General features: G+C 39.4%; 1 protein-coding gene across 5 annotated transcripts in view; it reads left to right on the forward strand.

Moving 5' to 3' along the window:
- The window catches only part of EMB3144 (AAA-type ATPase family protein), a 47,491-nt gene that overhangs the window by 7,838 nt on the left and 17,830 nt on the right, over positions 1-21,823 (forward strand). For all 5 annotated transcript variants that reach the window (XM_082886254.1, XM_028250995.2, XM_082886257.1 and 2 more), the window contains exon 4: positions 21,305-21,563. In XM_082886254.1, coding sequence (XP_082742380.1) covers positions 21,305-21,563 — 259 coding nt within the window. The remainder of the gene's footprint in view (positions 1-21,304; positions 21,564-21,823) is intronic.

The raw sequence follows: 21,823 nt of genomic DNA on the forward strand, positions 1-21,823 counted from the left end.
CATAATTATTTTTTCTTGTACAATCTACATATGTGTGTGTGTGTGTGTGTGTGTGTGTGTGTGTGTGTGTGTGTTCGTTCCATAACTAGTAAGGACATTAAAAATATATGAGAAATAAATAAAAGTATAAACAAACCTAGGCTTCCAAATGACTCTTCTTGTGCTTAAAATATCTCTTCATGCCTCCCCTACTCTTCGGTCAATCCCCTTATCAGGCTCTGTATTCCCAACCTCCCAATTATTCCCTCCTATGTGTCTTTGAGTCTGCTTGTTTTGTCCTTCTTCCCCGTAAAGATCGGACCAAACTCAGTACCCGGTCTGTCTTGTGTGTCTTTTTGGGCTACAATCTTACTTAGAAAGGCTACCGTTGTTACGATCCTGTCTCTCGTCGCCTTTATGTCTCTCATCATGTTGCCTTTCTCGAACGTCTGTCTTACTTTCAACTTCCCCTTCTCACTGCTCCCATTGCCAAAGAGGATTTGGTTCACATTGACCCATTTTCTTCTGAGGTCCCATCAGATGATATCGCCACTGTTCCTTCTGAGGCTATTCCTAATTTTCCTTCGCCTCCTCCGTCACCTATGGCTCCTTCTTCACCTTCGGCTACTTCTTCCCTTCCGTTGTTGGTCTATTCTTGTCGCAAGGCTCCCCCACCACTAGTTGTCTCTACTCCTATTGTTACTCCTTCTGCTTCTGACGACTCTGATCTTGCTGCACACTGCTATCCTCATCGTGAGCGTCGTCCTCCAAACAGGTTGGGTTGGTCTAACATATGTTTTTTTGTTTCCTATCGTACTTTTTTGTCTGCTATTCACTATTTTTCAGAACCTCAGTCTTACAAGGAGGCCTGTCAGGATCTTCATTGGGTTCAAAAAATGGAGGATGAGTTGTCTGCTTTATAGAAAACTAGTATTTGGGGGTTGGTTCCTTTGCCTACTGGTAAGAATCTGGTTGGTTGCAAATGGGTCTACAAAGTCAAGACTCATTCTGATGGTTCTCTTGAGCACTACAAAGCTTATCTGGTTGCCAAAGGTTTCTCATAGGAGTATGATATTGATTATGAGGAGACCTTCGTTCCTATTGCCAAGATAACTACTGTCCGTACTTTGATCTCTGCCGCTGCTGTTCGTTCTTGGCCTCTTTATCAGATGGATGTTAAGAATGCTTTTCTTAGTGGCCATCTCATTGAGGAGGTTTACATGCGTCCTCCTCCTGGCCTTCACCATTCCTCTGGACATGTTGTCGCCTTCTGCGTGCTCTATATGGTCTGAAGCAGTCTCCACGTGTTTGGTATGATCGCTTTCAGACTGTTGTTACTGAGCTTGGGTTTCATCGTTGTGCCCAAGACTCTGCTTTATTTCTTCTCCATACCTCAGTTGGATTTGTTGCATTATTACTGTATGTGGATGATATGATCATCACTGACTCTGACTCTTCTGCTATCTCTGAGGTCAAGCAGCATCTCTTTCGCACCTTCAAGATGAAGGATCTTGGCCCTTTGTGGTATTTTCTTGGTATTGAAGTTGCCTCTTCTCCAAAAGGCTATTTTCTGTCTCAGGCCAAGTATGCTAATGAAGTCATTCACCGTGTTGGTCTTACTGATACTAAGGTTTCTGATACCCCTACTGAGCTTAATGTGAAGCTCAACTCTACTGATGGTGTTCCATTGGATAATCCCACTTTATATCGCGAGCTTGTGGGTTGCTTAGTTAATCTGACGGTTACTCGTCCTAATCTTGCTTATGCTGTGCATATGGTTAGCCAATTTGTTTTTGTTCTTCGCTCTCCACATTGGGCCGCATTGGTTCGGATTCTTCGCTGTCTCCGAGGTACTATCTTTCAGGGTTTACTATTGTCCTCTACTTCCTCTCTGGATTTGGTGGCCTATGTTGATTCTGATTGGGCTGGTGATGTTACTGATCGTAAGTCCACGTCTGGTTTCTGTATGTTTCTCGACAATTCCTTGATCTCTTGGAAAAGCAAGAAATAAACTGTTGTTGCTCGCTCTACTACCGAAGTTGAGTACTGTGCTATGACTCATGCTACTGTTGAGATTGTTTGGCTTCGTTGTTTATTATCTGATTTGGGTGCCCTCCAGTCTTCTCCAGCCTCCCTTTATTGTGACAACTGCAGTGCTATTCAGATTGCCCACAATACTGTCTTCTATGAACGGACGAAACATATTGAGATTGATTGTCACTTTGTCCGACAGCATCTGCAGTCTGGCTCTATCTCGCTTCCTTTTGTCTCTTCGGCTTTGCAATTTGCGGACTTCTTCACCAAGACTCATACTACCGCTCGGTTTTAGTTTCTTTTTAGCAAACTCTCAGTATTTTTTGCTAAAACACCTTGAGTTTGAGCGGGGGTGTGAGAAATATATTGTGTATAGAATTAGGGAAGATTGTATTGTTTATAGAATTAGGAAAGATTGTGGTGGTGTAACTATATGGCATGGTATCATAGGCATGGCATGGTATTTGACTGTGTTTCCTTTTTCGTATTTTCTTTTTTCCATCATAGGTTTAGGGTTATATAAATTAGTGACCTCCTCTTAAAGATACACAATTGAATATACAGAAAACCATTCAGAAAACTTACAAATATCGCTCCAAAAATGTGGGATCAAGACGACGAAACTCATCCTATGTGATCCGTGTATCATCGGTATCTTGACAATTCTTCTATCTCACAAGATAACTACGACACCTACCATGGAAAGAACCAACATCTTCAGGAAGATAAACAAACCTTAAAAGCTAAATCTCCTACAATTATTAGGCTTCCAAATGATGACTCGCGCTTAAAATCTCTCTTTGGCTCCCTTTCCTCGACCCCCATGATTTCTTTCCGATTGAAAAGGACTCTACTCCGGAGAGTAATGATTAAGATATTGCTCCAAAAAATGTGGGATTCAAGACGGCAAAACTCATCCTCTATGATTCATGTATCATTGGTATCTCGACAGTTCTTTCATCTTGCAAGACAGCTACGATAACTACCTTGGAAAGAACCAGCATCCTGAGTGTCAAGGATTTCATCAATCCTGAGTGTCAAGGATTTCATCAATCTGATCATCATGAAACTGTGGAGGTGGTGGAGGACAAGGAATATAAACTGGCATTGATAAAGGAAATCCTGTAGGTAAACTTGCTGACAATGTAGGAGGCTCACTAATTACTCCCACTATAATAGACCTAATAGGAGGGGATTATGGTGGGAGGAATTAGTGGGGCCCTTTCTAATTGGTTCTGGAGGGGATTTTATGTGGTTTGATTTGTGTCGGAAAAGCTTAATGGGATTTCATTAGATAGACGCATGAGGGATTTTGATACTTTTATAAGGGAATGTAGTCTTGTTGACCCTCCTTTGTTTAATGCCAAATTCAAAAGGTCAAACTTTCAGGAAAATAGGGCATGTAGTAGATTAGATCGATTTTTCTTCTCATTGGGGTGGGAGGATATGTTTCCAAATATCAGACGTGAGGCACTTTCAAGATTAGTTTTTGATCATTATCCTGTTGTTATTGAGAGTTCCTTTTAAGTAGGGCTCACCACCTTTTAGATTTGAGAATATGTGGCTGAAGCATCGCTTATTTAGACATTTTTACAGAATGGTGGAACAATATTAGTTTCCAAGGATTGGAAGGTGTTAATTTTATGAAAAAGTTGAAATGATCAAAGGAAAAAGTGAAGGAATGGAATAAGGAGATTTTTGGAGATCTAACGGAGACAAAGAAATCATTCATAGAATCGAAGAGGTGGATGCAATTGATGCTAGTGAGGGCTTGGATAGAGCTTTGTGGGAGGAAGGGTTGAGCTAAAAACGAAGTTTGAGTAGTTCATTTTTAGAGAAGATTTTTTTGGCTCGAAAGGAAAAATAAAAATTGTTAAAGGAGGGGGACAATAATTCAGAGTTTTTTCACAAGATTGCTAATGGAAAGAGGGTAAAGAATTTTATCAAAAGATTAGAGGTTGAACAAGGTGTGTTTGCATAATGAGGATCATATTACCAGTGGAATTTTTAATTTTTATTGAAATTTGTATTTAGATAGATGGGTTGTTAGGCTAGGGATTGAAGGTATTGAGTGGTCACCAATTGAAGAGTCTGATGCAAGGTGGCTTGAGACATCATTTGACGAGTTGGAGATTAGAGAGGCTGTATTTGAATGACAGAGCTCCATGGCTGGATGGATTTTTTATGGCAGTTTTTCAAGATTACTGGGAGGTGGTGGAGGGATTTGATTAACTCTTCGTGGAATTTCATGAGAAATGAATGGTAAATTTGTGAACAAACTCATCTTTCATTTGCTTGGTACCTAAAAAAGAGAATCGAGTAAAGATCAGTGACATTAGTCCCATTAATTTGGTTACATCTTTGTACAAGATTCTGGGGAAGATCCTATCAAAAAGATTAAGGGCAATTTTGTGTTCTACTATTTCTCTAGTTGAGGGAGCCTTTGTCAAGGGACGTTAAATTTTAGATGTTTCATTGGTGGCAAATGAAGTGGTAGAAGAATATTTAGAGGTTTGAAAAAGGATGGTCTCATTTTGAAGGTTGATTTTGAAAAAGCGTATGATCATGTTGATTGGTAGTTCTTGGATCTTTTTTTTGGGGAAAAAAGGCTTCGGGGTGAGGTGGAGTAAATGGATTGGGGGTGTTTGTCTTCGTGTAGTATGTCTGTTATAGTTAATGGAAACAATGTTTTGAAACCCATACCGTTGGCCAAACTGGAAAAAGGACTAGTTCTTGGTCTCTAGTTCAATCGCTGGGTCAACTGGAATTGAACCGTGATGCCATAATTATCTATATTAATTAAATATTATATTTAAATAAATATATAAGTATTAAAATATGTTGATTTAAAAGAATTTTTATATTTTAATATATATTATATTGATTGTTTGTAAAAAAAGAAGTTAATTGTACTTGTTTTTTAGAGAAAACATACTAGATGTAATAAATAATATATATGTTATTTGTATTAGTGATACTAAAAGTGGTTTAGTACGTTGTTATCAGAATCTTACGATTCACGATTTGATTCACAATTTTTGCAAAATTGATGAGAATCTATGGGTGAATGTATTTGGGGAGTGTATCTATGGTGAATTGCACGATTCACAATTGATTCACAATTTGATTCACCTTTTGCGATTTATACAGTTCTTGAAACTATATTGTTCGGCATATTTTGATTTACCTTGTTTTTTTTTTTTGTGCAAATAACATAATACAATTTCTAAGATGGTTTAGTACGAAAATAATCAATACCTATGCAAACCTTGTGTTTGTTGTTAGGTTACTAAAAAATATCGGAAGTGTAGTTTCTCAACCTTCATTGGGCACTACGTGCCAAACTACCCCGAATAATCCTACACTACAGATTACCAAATCTAAGCTTAATGGGTTCAATTATTTGTCTTGGTCACAATCTGCCAAGTTATCAGAAGTCCAAGGAAAATGGGGTATATACCTAGAAAAAGTGTGCAACCTGAGGAAGATGATCCTCTTTATGATCAGTGGGATTCCAAGAATTCCAGTCATTTCGTAGCTCCTCAACTCTATGGAGCCTGTAATCAATTGTGGTTATTTGTTCATAGATACTGCAAAGGAGATTTGGGATGCAGTTGCATAGGTCTACTCAAAGAAAGGGAATATGGCACAAGTGTCTGAATTGAAGTGCAAAGTTCACAATACTAAGTAGTGGGATTCTACAATTACTTTTTTCCACACTTCGTGCCTTATGGAAGGAGCTGGATCATTATTAGACACTTGAGATGAATAGCGCTAGGGATGCCTTAAAATTGCAAAATTTGATTGAGCAAGAACTAATTATTGAGTTTCTTGCCCGGTTAAATCAAGAATACTATGAAGCACAAGTACTCCAAAAATGTTGCCGTACAAGTATCCGGGTGCTTACCGGGTACACCATATACGGTATGGGGAAGTTGGGTATGCCATGGGTACACGGTGGGTACTCCATGGGCATGGGGTGGGTACGCCACAATAGTTGATTTTTGTTTTTTGTTTTTTTTTCTCCACAAGTTGGAATTTGATGCAAGTCTACAGTCTTATTCCTCTTTAATCATCTTCAAAAAATTTAGGTAATTTGGAACCACCCACTCTTTACTATTATTGAGTAACATTGCCCTCTTCTACATATTGTTGTATACTTAGTAGACAATTAGAATTATATAAAATAAAAATAAAAAATTAATGTTTATAGGAATATTGAAAATTATATTGATGTTTCATTGTTACTTTCATAATATGTTCTTAAATTGTTATTTGAATATTTGAAAATTATATATTTGAATGAAGTGAAAGAATTCACAGATTATTGTCTTAATTAATGGTTATAGGAATATGAGTTTGTAAAATTCAGGATTTTACTTTAGTATTGTGTTGGTATTGTTGAATATTAATTTATTTTGGTTTTGTAATCTCTTTTTAGTTATTGTTTTGAACTTTTATTTGTGGGTGGAATGTTTAGTTATAAATTAAAAAAAAATAAAATAAAATTGTCGCACTCCAGCCGTACTCGTACCTGTATCCGTACCTTTTAGATTTTATTGTATCGGTATACCTGTTTGTACCCGTACTAGTGTAGATTTAGAGAAGAGAAAGAGATAGGGATTGAGTTAAGACCTCATCCCTTTTTATATTGATAATACTGAGTAATTATGTGAGTGCTATAAGGCATAATTTATAGGTCAGCCCATTATACCAAATAAGAATAAAATAAAATACCACCAATATTAAATATTATTTTCTATTCTAACACTTCCCCTCAAGCTGATGCAAAGATATCTCTCATGCCCAGCTTGTTGAGAATGCCATGAAATGGTTTGCTCCCTAGTTCCTTGGTGAGAACATTTGCTAGTCGGTCCCTAGTCTTCACAAATGGAATACATATGGTGCCACTAGTGAGTTTTTCCTTGATGAAGTGCTTGTCAATCTCCACATGCTTAGCCCTATCATGTTGAACTGGATTATGAGCTGTTAGAAAAACTGATGTATTATTGATTGATGTATTGATATATTACAATGATTCCTATATATAGAAGAGAGGATGTGGGAAGAGAATAGGTGAGTGTGTAGTAGGTATGGAGTAGGTGAGTGTAGTAGGTATGGAGTAGGTGAGGAGTAGGTGGAGAGTAGGTGAAGTAGGTGAGTGTGTAGTAGGTGGTAGTGGTAGGTGTGTAGTAGGTGAATTTTAACAGCCCCCCGCAAACTCAAGGGGGATAGGAACTAACCAACTTGAGTTTGGAGAGAGTAACAAAACAAGAAAATACATAAAAATAAAAGAGGATAGGAGACACTGTATGGTCGTGTCAGACCATTGGTGAAGACACTGGATGGTGGTGTCATAACGTTGTAGAGGACACTGTATGGGGGTGTCATAACGTTGTAGAGGACACTGTATGGTGGTGTCATAACGGTGTAGAGGACACTGGATGGCGGTGTCAGACCGATGTAGAAGACAGTTTATGGGGTCATGTCGGACCGTTGTAGTAGACAATGTTGTGACAGTTGTTGTGACAGTTTACTGAGTCTTGCTGGACCCTTGTAGAAACTAACCGGAATCAATGTCGGGACAGTTTACAAAGTCTTGTCGGACCCATGAAGGAGCTAACCGGAATCAATGTCGGGACAGTTTATGGGGTCATGTCAGACCGTTGGAAAAGCTAACCGGAATCAAATGTCGGGACAGTTTATGGGGTCATGTCGGACCGTTGGAAAAGTCGCACCCTCAAAAGGTGTGCCCAATCTTTCAAAAGGCGTGCCATCAAAAGGCGTGCCCAATTCATCAAAAGGCGTGCCATCAAAAGGCGTGCCATCAAAAGGTGTGCCCAGGTTGGCGTCGAGCGCCGAGCGGCGCATGATGCGCGTTGCTGCCTTGGCTATTTAACCAAGGTTGATGCTGAGGCTGAGGCAGAGACAAAACTTGCTAAAAAAACTCTGAAAAACTCCGCGGTTGCTGAGAGAGAAACGCGGTAATACTCTGTAACACTCTGTTGCCCAGAAAATGGCTTCGTCTTCCCGTGGTCTGCTCACTCTATTTCCCGACCTTAACGAGTCAACAAGAGAGATAACTGGTGCGGGGGCCAGTGAACCTCAACCAAGCGCCCCAGGGTTTGCTCCGTTGAACTTTCCTATGCGGTCTGTGGAGCAAAAAATGGCAGTGCAAACTGACATTGAAGCCAATCAGTATACTTTGAAGTCCTGTGTGGAGACGATGACGGCAGTCACAAACTTGTCGCACCGGCTGCAGAGTAGGACAAATGAGGTGCAGCAGTTAAACGCCCAGCTGGCTCTGCTCCAACGCATGTATAAGGATGCGCGAGCAGAGATAAGTGTGCTAAAGGCGGAAAATAAGGAGCTGAAGCGGAAGGCCACCGTTATGTTTCGATTTGGAGGTCCGCCATATGCTGCAGTGGAGGAGTATGGGGGAGTAAACGTGCTCGGTGGCGTGGAAAACACGGAGACAACACCGGCAAAGGCCGCCCAGGACGGAGGCAAGAAGAAAAGACCGGCGGCAGAGTAGAGAAGAAAAAATCCCGTCTGTGGATGTGGTTTTGTTGTTTTGGTTTGTTTGTGTTTTTTTTTTTTTTTGGAATGTAAAATGGTGATCGGGGTGAGCCCCGACATGAAGAAATGACAAGTTTGTGAAATGAAAACGAGTTGGTGGTGAATGGATTTTTTTTTTTTGGTATTGGAATAAAAATAAAATAAAATAATAAGAGAATGGAAAAAGGATGATACTCACCAACTGTGTTGTAGAATATTGAAGTATTGATGAAAAAGAAAGATAGAAAAAATAAAAAGAAAATAAAATAAAGTTTTGTGAAAAATCAGTATATATATATTGATGAATCCGTGGATATAGGGTGAGTGAAGGATAATAGTGTGGGAAATATATTATAATAATAAAAGATAGTGGGGTTGATTAAAGTGGACAACGGGACCAGAGAGAGAGATAGTGGGTTGATTAAAAAAAAGATTGTGGGGAAAGAATAAAAAAAGAAAAGTATAGGTTGGAGTTTTTTTTTTTTTTTTTTTTTTTTGTTAAAAAATAATAATAAGAATAAAATAAAATAGAGAAAGAAAACAGAGAATATTTTTTTTTGGGGAGAGGATGTGCAGGCGGTGGAATATAAAACACTTAATTAAAAGGAAGAGAGAGAGAGACAATGCATGTGCAAGGCTCTTGAAGCTGTACCAGCAGATTCATGATTAGCCCCACTTAGAACATCCATTCCTTGTTCTTGGTTGTTTGAAGCCTGCCCGTGTATACGCTGGGGCTTGGCATTAAGATCAATTATTTTATTGTCCATCATGCCACTGTCATCAATATTCGTGTCTGGCACTGGAACAGAAGACACCCTGTGATGTTGCTGGTTCTCTCCCATTGTAGGCCTAGGTGGCTGATTTTGTTCCCTCTTTATTTCACCAGGTTGCATACCTAGCTCATCAATATGGCCAGGTTTATCCCCTGGAAACTCAACTCCTGCGGAGAGTACGGCTTTGAGGTCAGGAGGGAATGCGAAGCCGAACTCAGCTTCGGCTCGGGTAAACTCGGCGTCGGACAAGCCGGGGTGGACGGGTAAACCGGCGGAGAGAACCGCTGGAGTTATCAGAGTGCCTTTGGAACTTCGTGTTGTGGGATGAGCTGTTTTGCCCTTGCCTGTTCTTTCTTCTCGGATGCGACGACTGTGGGATGAACACACCAGTTCCTTTGCTTTCTCTTCTGCAAGTTTGCTGGTAGGAAAATGGTGGTGATGGGTTGACTGGGTGAGTCAAGGATAGCGACTCGAAGGAGTTGGGCGTGAAGGTGGTGAACTCGAAGAAATTTCAAGGTATGCGTAGAAAATTCTAGCGGATTAGGTTGAGGTCCGGCGGGCGGCTAAGGTGAGGTTGCCGCCCGCTGGGGAAGCGAAAATACTAGGTTCTAAACCTGCTCTGATACCATGTTAGAAAAACTGATGTATTATTGATTGATGTATTGATATATTACAATGATTCCTATATATAGAAGAGAGGATGTGGGAAGAGAATAGGTGAGTGTGTAGTAGGTATGGAGTAGGTGAGTGTAGTAGGTATGGAGTAGGTGAGGAGTAGGTGGAGAGTAGGTGAAGTAGGTGAGTGTGTAGTAGGTGGTAGTGGTAGGTGTGTAGTAGGTGAATTTTAACATGAGCTATGTTGATTGTTGCCTTGTTGTCACAGTATAGTCTCATGGAGTCGGTCCGATGGATCCCCAAATCACCTAACAATAGCTTAATCCATAGCAACTCACATACACCCTGAGCCATAACCCTGAATTCTGCCTCAGCACTAGATCGAGCAACCACATTCTGTTTCTTACTTCGCCATGTGACTAGGTTGCCACCAACAAATGTGCAGTATTCGGAAGTTGATCGTCTGTCAGTGACTGATCCAACCCAATCTGCATCAGTAAATGCCTCCACACTAAGATGGTCATGTTTTGAGAAATGGAGACCCTTCCCAGGAGAAGACTTCAGGTATCTCAGGATTCTCATAACTGCTTCTAAGTGGGAAGTTCTAGGAGCATGCATAAATTGGCTAACCATGCTCACGGCAATGGCAATATCTAGACGTGAGTGGGATAAGTATATAAGCTTGCCCACTAATCTCTGGTATCTGCCCTTTTCCATTGGCGCTCCCTCTTGATCCTCACTTAGTTTTTGGCCTTGTTCTAGAGGTGTATTGCACGGTCTACCTCTAAACAGTCCAGTTTCTTTTAGCAAGTCAAGTACATACTTTCGTTGACATATGAAGATGCCATGCTTGCTCCTAGCTACTTCAATACTCAAGAAATACTTTAAACTACCCAAATCTTTGATTTCAAACACCTTGGCTAAGTATTCCCTCAATCGAGCGATCTCCTCAACGTCACCCCCTGTCAAAACAATATCATCAACATAAACAATAAGAGCTGTAATCTTACCTTGTAAGGAGTGTTTCACAAACAAGGTGTGATCAGCTTGACTCTGCTTGAACTCATATTTTAGCATAGCTTTAGCAAACTTTTCAAACCAAGCCCTAGGAGACTGCTTTAGTTTGTAAAGTGACTTTCGGAGCCTGCATACTTTACCTTTAGACTTAGCGTTTGTAAAATCAGGGGGAATATCCATATAGACTTCTTCTCCTAGGTCTCCATGAAGGAAGGCATTCTTAATATCAAACTGATGAAGTGGCTAATCCAAATTTACAGCAAGAGAGAGTAAGATTCTCACAGAGTTCATCTTAGCAACCGGTGCAAATTTCTCATGGTAATCTACCCCATAAGTCTGAGTGAAGCCCTTAGCAACCAATCTTGCTTTGTACCGTTCTATGGAACCATCTGCTTTATGTTTTACCGTTAGGGGTGGACGCGGGTCGGTTGCGGCTACGGAACTTTCAATCCGCCATCCGTTCGCCAGATTGGCGGATTAGAAAAAATCAATCCGCATCCGTCCGCCAATCCGATGGATGTGGATTGAGCGGATTGGCGGATGGATGCGAATTGGTTTGGCGGTTTAAAATTTTATAAATTTTCAACATAATTCAACTTGTGCATTTTCTCCAAAAAAAAAAAATTACAGTCAAAGACTTAATAGAGTATTATAATCACTGTATGCCTCATCCAAAGAAAGAAAGTTTGAAACTTTATCCACATATTACAATCACAAAATGCCTCATCCACATAAAGTATTATAATATGTGGTTCTTAAAATATAAAAATAATTCAAACCACCGAAACCATGAACAGAGCAGTAGTAGAGATTTTATGCTTCTGTATTGTTACATCCATATCTGTTTTTGAAAACAAAAACCAACCAACATATATAATCTTTTTTATTTATTATTTTTAGAATTAGATTTAAAAATTAAAATATATAGATAAATAATATATTTATTTTTTTCAATTCAAAAAATATATTTAAGTTGAAAACTCTTTTTCAAGATAATATATTCAACAGAATGTTTAAACTCTTTTTCAATTGAAAATACAAATAGAATATATAAACAAATTGAAAACTCAAAGTCTTATAAATTACTAGGGGTGCTCGGCGTTTTGGTGGTTCGGTTGTGGCCAAATGAACCTCAAATCCGCCATCCGTCCAAAATTAGGCGGATTGAAAGAAATCAATCCGCAACCGTCCACTCGTCGTCACGCATGCGTCCAAAATGCGACGGATCGATTTGGTTCGGTTCGGTCGGTTTGGGCGGATCGGTATATCCGTTGCTCACCCCTATTTATCGTGTACACCTACTTACACCCAACTGGATGTTTGCCTCTAGGTAACTCCACTAACTCCCATGTGTCACTTTTGCTGATAGCTCTCATCTCTTCCATCATGGCATGCTTCCATTCAGGAATAGAGAGAGCATCCTGAAAACTGGTAGGTAGACTCACAGAAGACACTTTAAACAAAAAGGCTTTATATGACAAAGACATATTAGCATAAGAGACATGATTAATAATAGGATGCTGAGTATATGACCTAACCCCCTTCCTATTAGCGATGGGAACATCGAGATCAGAAAAATCAGGAATATAAGCACTAGAATCAGAATTACCAGGACTCTCAGGAGAGGGGGTTGACTCTGGACACTCACCCGGAGAAGAAGTTGGCAGTAGATGAGGGAAAGTAGGCTCTTGCATCCAAGTGACTTGTTGTCTGTCCTTGTCCCTGATATAAACTTTGCCTGCATCCATTTCCTCAACAATTGTTGGCTTATCATCCTTTATAAGTGCAAACCCTGGCGGAAGTGGAACAGGAATCTCTTCACACCAAGGCTCCCCCTGAAGGGAGGACTGTGATACTGGGGAGGGCAGAAAATAAGATTAAGACTCAAAGAAAGTGACATCCATGGAGACAAACCATTTGCGAGTGGGAGGATGATAACACTTATAACCCTTTTTGGTGGCAGAATACCCAAGAAGACACACTTAAGAGACCGGGGATCTAATTTACCACGAGTGGGTGAATGATTATGGACAAAGCAAACACAGCCAAAGGTCTTAGGAGAAAAAGAGAACCCAGAAGAGGTAGACCTGAACAGAACTTGGAAAGGTGTTTGTTTTTGAAGAACTTGGGTAGGAAGACGATTAATCAAATAAGCGGCAGTGAGAACCGCTACCCCCCAATAGGATCAAGGAACCCTCATCTCAAAGGATAGACAACGGGCGATATCAAGAAGATGGCGATTTTTGTGTTCGGCAACACCATTTTGTTGAGGGGTATTAGTGCAAGAAGTTTGGTGAATAATGCCATGAGTGGAGAAGTACATGGAACTCATGGCAAGACCAGAGTTAATATATTCCCCCCCCTCCTAATTATCAGAACGTAGAATTTTGACAACCGCCCCAAACTGAGTACAAACCATTTTATGGAAGTTTTAAAACACAGAAAATACTTCACTTTGTCTTTCATCAAATAGACCCAAGTGGTCCTGGAACAATCATCTATGAAGGTAACAAACCATTTGTGACCGGTTAAAGACACAAAACGAGAAGGATCCCATATATCAGAACGAATCAAAGAAAACATAACTAAACTGTTATTAAGAGAAGGAGCAAAAGAGGCTCTGTGTTGTTTTCCAAGTTGACAAGACTCCCAATGAAAATTTGACACATTATTTTGCTAAAAAACGAAGGGAAATAAATGCTTAAGTAATAAAAAAGAGGGATGTCCAAAGCGACGGTGCCACAACCAAATGTCTTCCTTGGTGGATGGTAACTAAATAGACGAATGAGCCAGCTTGTCGGGTTGATCCAGAATGTAGAGCCCATGTTCCTCTCTACCATTGCCAATCCTCTTCCTCGTGACAAGACAATGATCAGGAAAAAAATGTCACGCTACAATTTAAGTCATGAGTAATACGACTCAAAGATAAAAGATTAACACTGAAATTGGGAACATGGAGGACAAAAGACAAAGGAAGGGAAGAGGTGGCATGAATTAAACCTTTCCCTGACACAGATGAAATGGTATCATCTGCAATACGCACTTTTTCTTGACCTGAAGAGGGGTTATACTCTGAAAATAAATTAGAAGAGCCAGACATATGGTCGGAAGCACCAGAATCAATAATCCATGGGACAATCATATGAGAGAGCAATGCATGTGGGGAGGAAGCCAAGTTACCTGAATTGGCAAAGGAAGAAGAGGGTGCACCGGAAATAGAAGTGGAGACTCAGCGATCTAGCAAGTGGCGAAGAGCAATCTCAAAATTCGAGGCAGATAACGCTGAAACATCAGCAGTAGGGGAGACCACCGGAGATGAAGATGATGGCTCAACAGTGTCTGAAAGATGTGCCTGTGCATTGGTCCCTCAGCCTCTAGCCTGACCAGACCGATCCCCTCGAGTACCAGGACGGTCTCCTCGGCTACCAGAGGGGGTGCCATGTAACTTCCAATAAGTCTCTCGTGTGTGGCGAGGTCGACGACAGTAGTCACAGTAAAGATTATCCTTCTCAGAGGAAGGACGAAAACCACGAATCACACGGTCGCCATCACGAGGAGGCGCAGAAACCAAGGCCGAGTGATCAGTAGTAGCAGAAGGAAGCATCGCAGAGCGGTGACTCCTCATTTTGCACAAAAGCAAAGGCTTCCTGGAAAGAGGGAAGCACATCCATGCCACGTACCCTGCTCCGAACTGGATTATACGTCACATTTAGGCCTTCCAAGAACTTAAAGACTTGCTCTTGTGCCACAAACTTCAGGTAACCAACAGAATTAGTGGGACAAACAGGTTTGTAATCTTGCAGGTGATCAAGTTGCTTCCACCTATTGCTAAGGAAGGTAAAATATTGAAGGATAGTCATCTCACCTTGTACCGACCTTTTAATGAAGCGACGTAACTCAAAAGCCTGAGAGAAGTTCCCCTTTCGGGAGAAAGTAGTAGCGACAGCCTCCCAGATATCCTGGGCAATGTCCATAGACAAGTGGCCCTCTCCAATCTCAGGGACCATAGAGTGGATCAACCAACCCATGATGAGGGAGTTGGTGACCTCCCACTGATCATAACTCGGGTCCATAGTGCTGGGTGCCTATATCCTGCCATTGATATACCCCATCTTCCCTCTACTCTTCAGAAAAATAGTCAAACTCTGCCACCATGCTAGATAGTTCTGACTATTGAGTAGAGATGATGTGATTTTAAGGCTAGGGTTGGGGTTATTAGTCATAGTAGTAGGTATAATGCAACTCTCACTCCTAAGTGTCTGAGAAGTAGTGGACACATTGGTGGAGTCTGCCATGGAGACGCCACTACCCAACCCACAACAAAAAACTAGGACCAATCACAAACCCGGAAGATGATAGAGGGATACAAGCACAATGACCATGAAGAATATTAAATAATTAAAAATGCATAATTTCTCTCCTTTTTTTTTTTTTTCTTCTTTTGGGTTTACACGTAATACATAAGTATAACAAGGACAAGAATAGACCAGAACCAAAGACGACACTGAATAACCCTTACGTCATGCCCAGCAACCACCAACGACCCTTAAAGAGGCAGTCGAACGACACCCAACCAGCAACGAGGCTGGGCGTTGTGAGGAAGACCCTTAACAGGGCCTGGAGGAGCTTGCCGAGGGAAAGGGAAGAAGAGAAAATGGCTAGCGACGCTGGTGAGGAGGTGAAGAGAGGCTGTCGGTGCTGGTGCTGTGGTGTAGTAGGGCTGTCGGCGCTGGTGGAGTGGTGTAGGAAGGTTGTTGGCTTTGGTGGGGTGGTGTAGAGAGGCTGTCGACTGGTCTAGGTGAGTTACAAGATTGTTTCGGGTGTTGGGCAGGCAAATACGAACAGTAGTGTCGGCTAGGCTAGGGAGCTAGGGCATGGCTTTGATACCATGTATATTTAGAGAAGAGAAAGAGATAGGGATTGAGTTAGACCTCATCCCCTTTTATATTGATAATAATGAGTAATTACAAAAGTGCCATAAGGCATAATTTATAGGTCAGTCCATTACACCAAATAAGAATAAAATAAAATACCACCAATATTAAATATTATTACCTATTCTAACAACTAGTACTTGTATTGGCACTCGTGCTTCATAGCCAGAATATGATCAAATTCAAATTCAATTATTGGGTAACGAACCGATTTTGTCCCTTCAAGAGGTCTTTGCTTATGTTCAATATGAGGAGAGTAGGTGTGAGGTTATGCTACATCCCCAGCCCTTTCAGTGTTCAACTCTTTTTTCTACTATTCCTAGAGACTCTAGGTTTGGTGTTAAAAAATTGGAAAAAGGTTGGCCTAGTGATTCTTCATATGACAAGGATAAGATATTTTGTGATATTGCAACTTTGCGAGGTCTGATAGATAGCACTATTGGAAACTTCATGGTCGTCCTCAATAAGGATATAGAGGAGGTCACACTAGTGGCAGAGGTGGATCTTGTGCTCATCGTACCATTGTTTATCAACCTACTGCTACCGAGCTTGTCTCATCTGTTCCTGTTGCTGGTGGTTCCTCATCTGAATCTGTGGTTCTTACCAAGGAAGAAGTGGAAACCTTTTGTCGCCTTATGTTATAGATGGGTGCCTCATCCTTTACATTTTCTTTTGCCCATTAATGTAATGCTTCTACTACGTTGAGTGCTTCTTGTTAGCATTCTTCCCTTCTCTGGATCATTGATTCTGGGGCCTATGATCATATGACTAGTTGTATGTTATTAGAAAAAGCTAATACCCTAGCGAATTATGTATTGGTACGCATGTTCTGAAATATAATACACTTTCGTTTCAAAACAGTAAATTTAGTATTCCAAAGCGATCCCAAAAGTTTTTTTTTCAATATATGTCCTTAAATGTTACCTTAGGAGGAAAAAATTCAAATATAACAAACTAAAATATAAGGTGAGTTAAGTTTTGACAAAAAATAAAAAAATGGGTCATAATGTTCATAGAAAATATTACATTTTATTGGATGTTTAATAGTTGAAATTTTTTTTTACCTTAAATACTTAAGTATAATATGTACAAGTTTACACCTATTGTACTACATTTTAGAACACGTGGCGTACCGCGTACCACGTTCCCGTTCCCGTTCCCGTTCCCGTTCCACATACTGAAACGATCCACATTCCAGGTAACATAGGATTGTTTTATCCAATTTTCTCTTCATATACTATATATTTAGGACAATTTTAAATTGTTGATGGTTCTCTCCCCTACGTGTCTGGCAAATGTTCAGATTTTGTTACTCCATCCATGCCTCTCTATTTTGTTTTGCATGTTCCTAATCTTTCGTCTTTTCTCTGTATGTAGTCTAACCAAACAACTAAATTGTTGTGTGATCTTTTCCACTCATTGTGTTTTCCACTATCTTATCACGAGGTGGATGATTGGTAGTGGTGAGGAGAGGGGAAGGCCTTTACTTTTTGGATTCTTAGTGGATAGATGGAGATCAAGTTAAGTAGGCTCACCAGTCTGTGACATGCTACTTCTGAGGAGAAGCTTTGGTTTCTACATAGGAGATTAGGACGTCCTTCATTTCTGTTGTTACAAAAACTTTTTCCCTTTTATTTTCTCAGTTAAGACATTTCTAAATTTTTTTGTGAACCTTGTGAACTTACTAAACACCATCGAGTGTCTTTTCCTCTTAATAATAATAGAAGCTCTTCTCCTTTTAGTATTATTCATACCGATGTCGGGGGTCCTATTATGGTTTTCTATGAGTGTTCCCTAGGTTCATTAGGCTGATGATGTTCTGACAGTTGCTTATCTCATTAATCACATGCCTTCGAGGGTCCTTAGGTTCAAATTGCCTGTTGAGGTTCTGTAGCCTTTCTCCGTCTCCACTTTTTCCACTCAAATCTTAGTTTGTACTCATGTATTTGATTGTGTTTGTTATGTCTATGTCCCTCAGCGTCTCCGGAGTAAGCTTGATACAAGTGCGACCAAATGCATATTTATTGGTTATTCTCCCACTCAAAAGGGTTACTAGCGTTATCATCCTTCTTTGAGCAAGCGGTTTGTCTCCATAAATGTCACTTTTTATGAGACTATGTCGAATTACCCTCTTGTGACTTCTCTTCATGGGGAGCAATTGCATGAAGATCTGTCTTTGCCTGTGTTACCATATGTGCTTGTAGATCCATTGGATCAAGGTTCTAAGGAACCAGAGTAGGAGACATCTATGGAAAAAGAACTTGGACATGATCATGAGGAGTTGAAAGTCTATTCGAGAAGATAGAAGAATAAGATTGCCTCTTTTCCACTCACTTGCTAATCAGATTCTGCTAACTCAAGTAATCCTAGTTTTGTTTCTATTTGTGAACTCTCTGATTCCAATCTTGATCCTAATTCTAACTCTGATCTTCATATTCCTATTGCTCTTCGTAAAGGTGTGAGATCATGTACTTAATTATCATATTTCTAATTTTGTTTCCTCGTATCATCTCTCATCCGTGCTTTTGCATCCCAAATATCTTTTATGTCTATTCCACAAAATTTCGAGGAAGCACTTAAGGATCCCAAGTGGAAAAAGGCAATGTGCAAAGATATGCATGCTCTATAGAAGAATGATACTTGGGAGTTGGTAAAATTACTTGAAGGAAAAAAACCAATTGGATGTAAGTGGTTGTTCACGGTGAAACATAAAGCATATGTTTCTGTTGAGAGATATAAGGCTAGGTTGGTAGCCAAGGGATTTGCTGAGAATTATGGAATTGATTATCAGGAGATTTTTGCTCCAATTGCTAAGATGAATTCCATTAGAGTCATTCTCTCATTGGCAGCTAATTTGGGGCCTCTTTAGTAGCTTGATGTAAAAAATGCGTTTCTTCATGGTGACTTGGAAGAGGAGGTATATATGGATATTCCTCTTAGATTCCCACTTCCCAATAATAGTGGAAAGGTTTGCAAGCTAAAGAAGTTACTATAGGGTTTGAAATAATGATTGAGAGCCTAGTTTGAGAGATTCACCAAAGTTATGCTTAGATTTAGGTAGCATCAATGTCAAATTGATCACTTTGTTTGTCAAACATTCCTCATTCAATAAGATAACTATGTTGATAGTGTATGTTGATGATATTGTATTGACCAGGCATGATGTCGAGGACAAAATTGAAAAATTTCTTGGCCAAGGAATTTGAAATAAAGGATTTGGGAGATTTCAAGTACTTCTTGGGTATTGGAGTTGCTCAATCTAGACACGGTGTTTTCATTTCTCAACGCAAGTATATACTTGATCTTCTCAAGGAAATTGGGATGTAGACCAGTTGACACTCCTATTGAACAAAATCATAAATTGGGTTGTGAAAGTGATACTCTAGTTGATAGGGGTCATTATCATAGACTTGTGGGTAGACTTATTTACCTTTCATACACTCGCCCTGACTTAGCTTGTGTAGTTAGTGTGGTTAGTTTGTTCACTCATCTCGTGAGGTTCATTTACTGATGAATTCAAAGTCAGCACCTGGTAGGGGAATATTGTTTTCTGAACATAATGGCTTGTAGATAGAAGCCTACCTGTTACAGATAGGAGATCTACTTTAGGGTACTGCACCTTTGTAGAGGGTAATCTTGTGACATGGTGTTGCAAGAAGCAATTTGTGGTTGCCAGGTCAAGTGCGAAGGTAAAATTTAGAGCTATGGCTCATGAAATATGTGAATTTCTATGGTTGAAATTACTTTTGAGGGAATTAGGTTTTGATCATAAAGGTCCTATGTAGCTCTACTTTGACAATAAAGGTGCTATCAATAATAATATTGCCTACAATCCAGTTCAACATGATAGAACCAAACATGTGGAAGTTGATAGATACTTATTCAAAGAAAAGCTGAATGATTGCTTGATTTGTACTCCGTTTGTCAAAACTGGTGATCTAGGAAGCACGGATACGGATATGGGATACGGATACGGATACGGATACGATACGATACGGCGATACGACAAAATTTAAAAAACTAGGATACGGATACGGCGGGGATACGTTCGTAAAAAATATTATTTTAACAATTTTTAGTAATGCAGTATGCATAAAAATAAAACTTAAAGCAAAAGACAACTTGATAAAGAAGAAAGATTCCTACAAAACTAAGAGTCTTCAAGATCAATAGCTTCAACTTGTTCCCCTTCATCCCCTTCATCAGTGAATATCACAAGACCTTAGCTAAAGCTAAAGTCAAAAAACCATTCTTAAATAAAAATTTCAGCAAATATACTTTTTTAAGTCATCAATGATAGCCTAGGAAGCATGGATACGAATATGGTAATATGGGGATGTGGATATGGCGATATGTCAAAATTTGAAAAAGTATGATACGGGTACAACGGGGATACATTCACAATTTTTTTTTTTTTTTTTATATGATTTTAATAATGTAATATGCATGAAAATAAAACTTAAAGTAAATTAATAAATAAAGAGAGGGATTCCTATTAACCTAAAAGTGCTCAAACATTCATAAAACATCCAAAACTAAAAGCAAAAGCAAATGAAAATGCAAATGCAAATTAAACATCATCCTTACATGCCAACACCAAAAAAAGAATGAGAGCAGAGAGAAGAAACGTGAGAGAGTGAGAAAGCGAGAGAGAAGTGAGAGAGACAACAAGGATACATCAATTTGACAAATTCTATTACTTTAGCTCTCACTATATTCCTTTTATGAAAGAACTAAACAAAATATTATAAGTAATATGTAACTTCGAGTATCCGATACTTCAAAATTAAGTATCCGATACTTCAAAATTAATAAAAAATTAATTAAGAAGTATCCGATACTTTTAAGAAGTATCCGATACTTTTAAGAAGTATCCGATACGTATCCGCAGGTATCCGAGGAGTATCGGTATCCGATAAGTATCCGGTACGGATACGTCACCTTTTTTGAAGTATCCGTGCTTCATAGCTGGTGATCCACTTGCAAATATTTTGACTAAAGGTTATTCCTTTTTACTCTCTCTTCTTGGCATTGGCAAGTTGGGTGTTCACAATATCTTTGCCCCAACTTGAGGGGGAGCGTTGGTTATATTAGCTAGAAAGGTAGTCTTGTAATCATCCATTAAGTACAATTATAAGGGATTAAGGGAGAGAACCCTACTATTATTATTCTCTCCTTTTTTTATTTATTTATTTTTTTTTATATATGTTGTTGTCTCTTTGCTCGCTAATTCCTCTATTCTTTCTTCTCTTTATCATTCTTTTTTATTTTATTGTATTTTATTTTAATTCTTTTTTAAGTCAACAGTTGATAGCACTGTTATGAACTCAGTAGGAGGGTTCTTTTTACTAACAAAGTACTTGAATCTAATTTTTCCATCTTCCATTCATCTAGGGCAAAATTTATATCTGCGGAAGAAAGTACTGGTGTTACATTCGATGATTTTGCTGGGCAGGAATATATAAAGAGGGAATTGCAAGAGATTGTTCGAATACTAAAGAATGAGGAAGAGTTTCAGAATAAAGGCATCTATTGCCCCAAGGGTGTGCTCCTTCATGGGCCTCCTGGTACTGGTAAAACACTTCTGGCCAAAGCAATTGCTGGTGAAGCTGGACTTCCTTTTTTTGCAGCTAATGGTACTGATTTTGTAGAGGTGAGACCCATTTTCTTACGGCAATTCCAATACAAACTGATATAATTATGAGAACAGGAGACTGTTAAGAAATTGTTACTTCAGAAGAAAATGGTATCTGGGTGTTGCTGTCAATTGCTAAGGCTGCATTTGGATATCCCATTGGTGGTGATTATTTTTATTTATTTGCCACAGCATGAAAAAGCATTCAAGTTAGAGCTCCATCTTTTAGAATGGAGTCAGACATCATTACAAACAGCAGTAAAACAAGGAAATATTTA

Source organism: Camellia sinensis, chromosome 1 (genome assembly GCF_055761805.1).
Source record: "Camellia sinensis isolate YWXY chromosome 1, ASM5576180v1, whole genome shotgun sequence".
Lineage (NCBI taxonomy): Eukaryota > Viridiplantae > Streptophyta > Magnoliopsida > Ericales > Theaceae > Camellia > Camellia sinensis.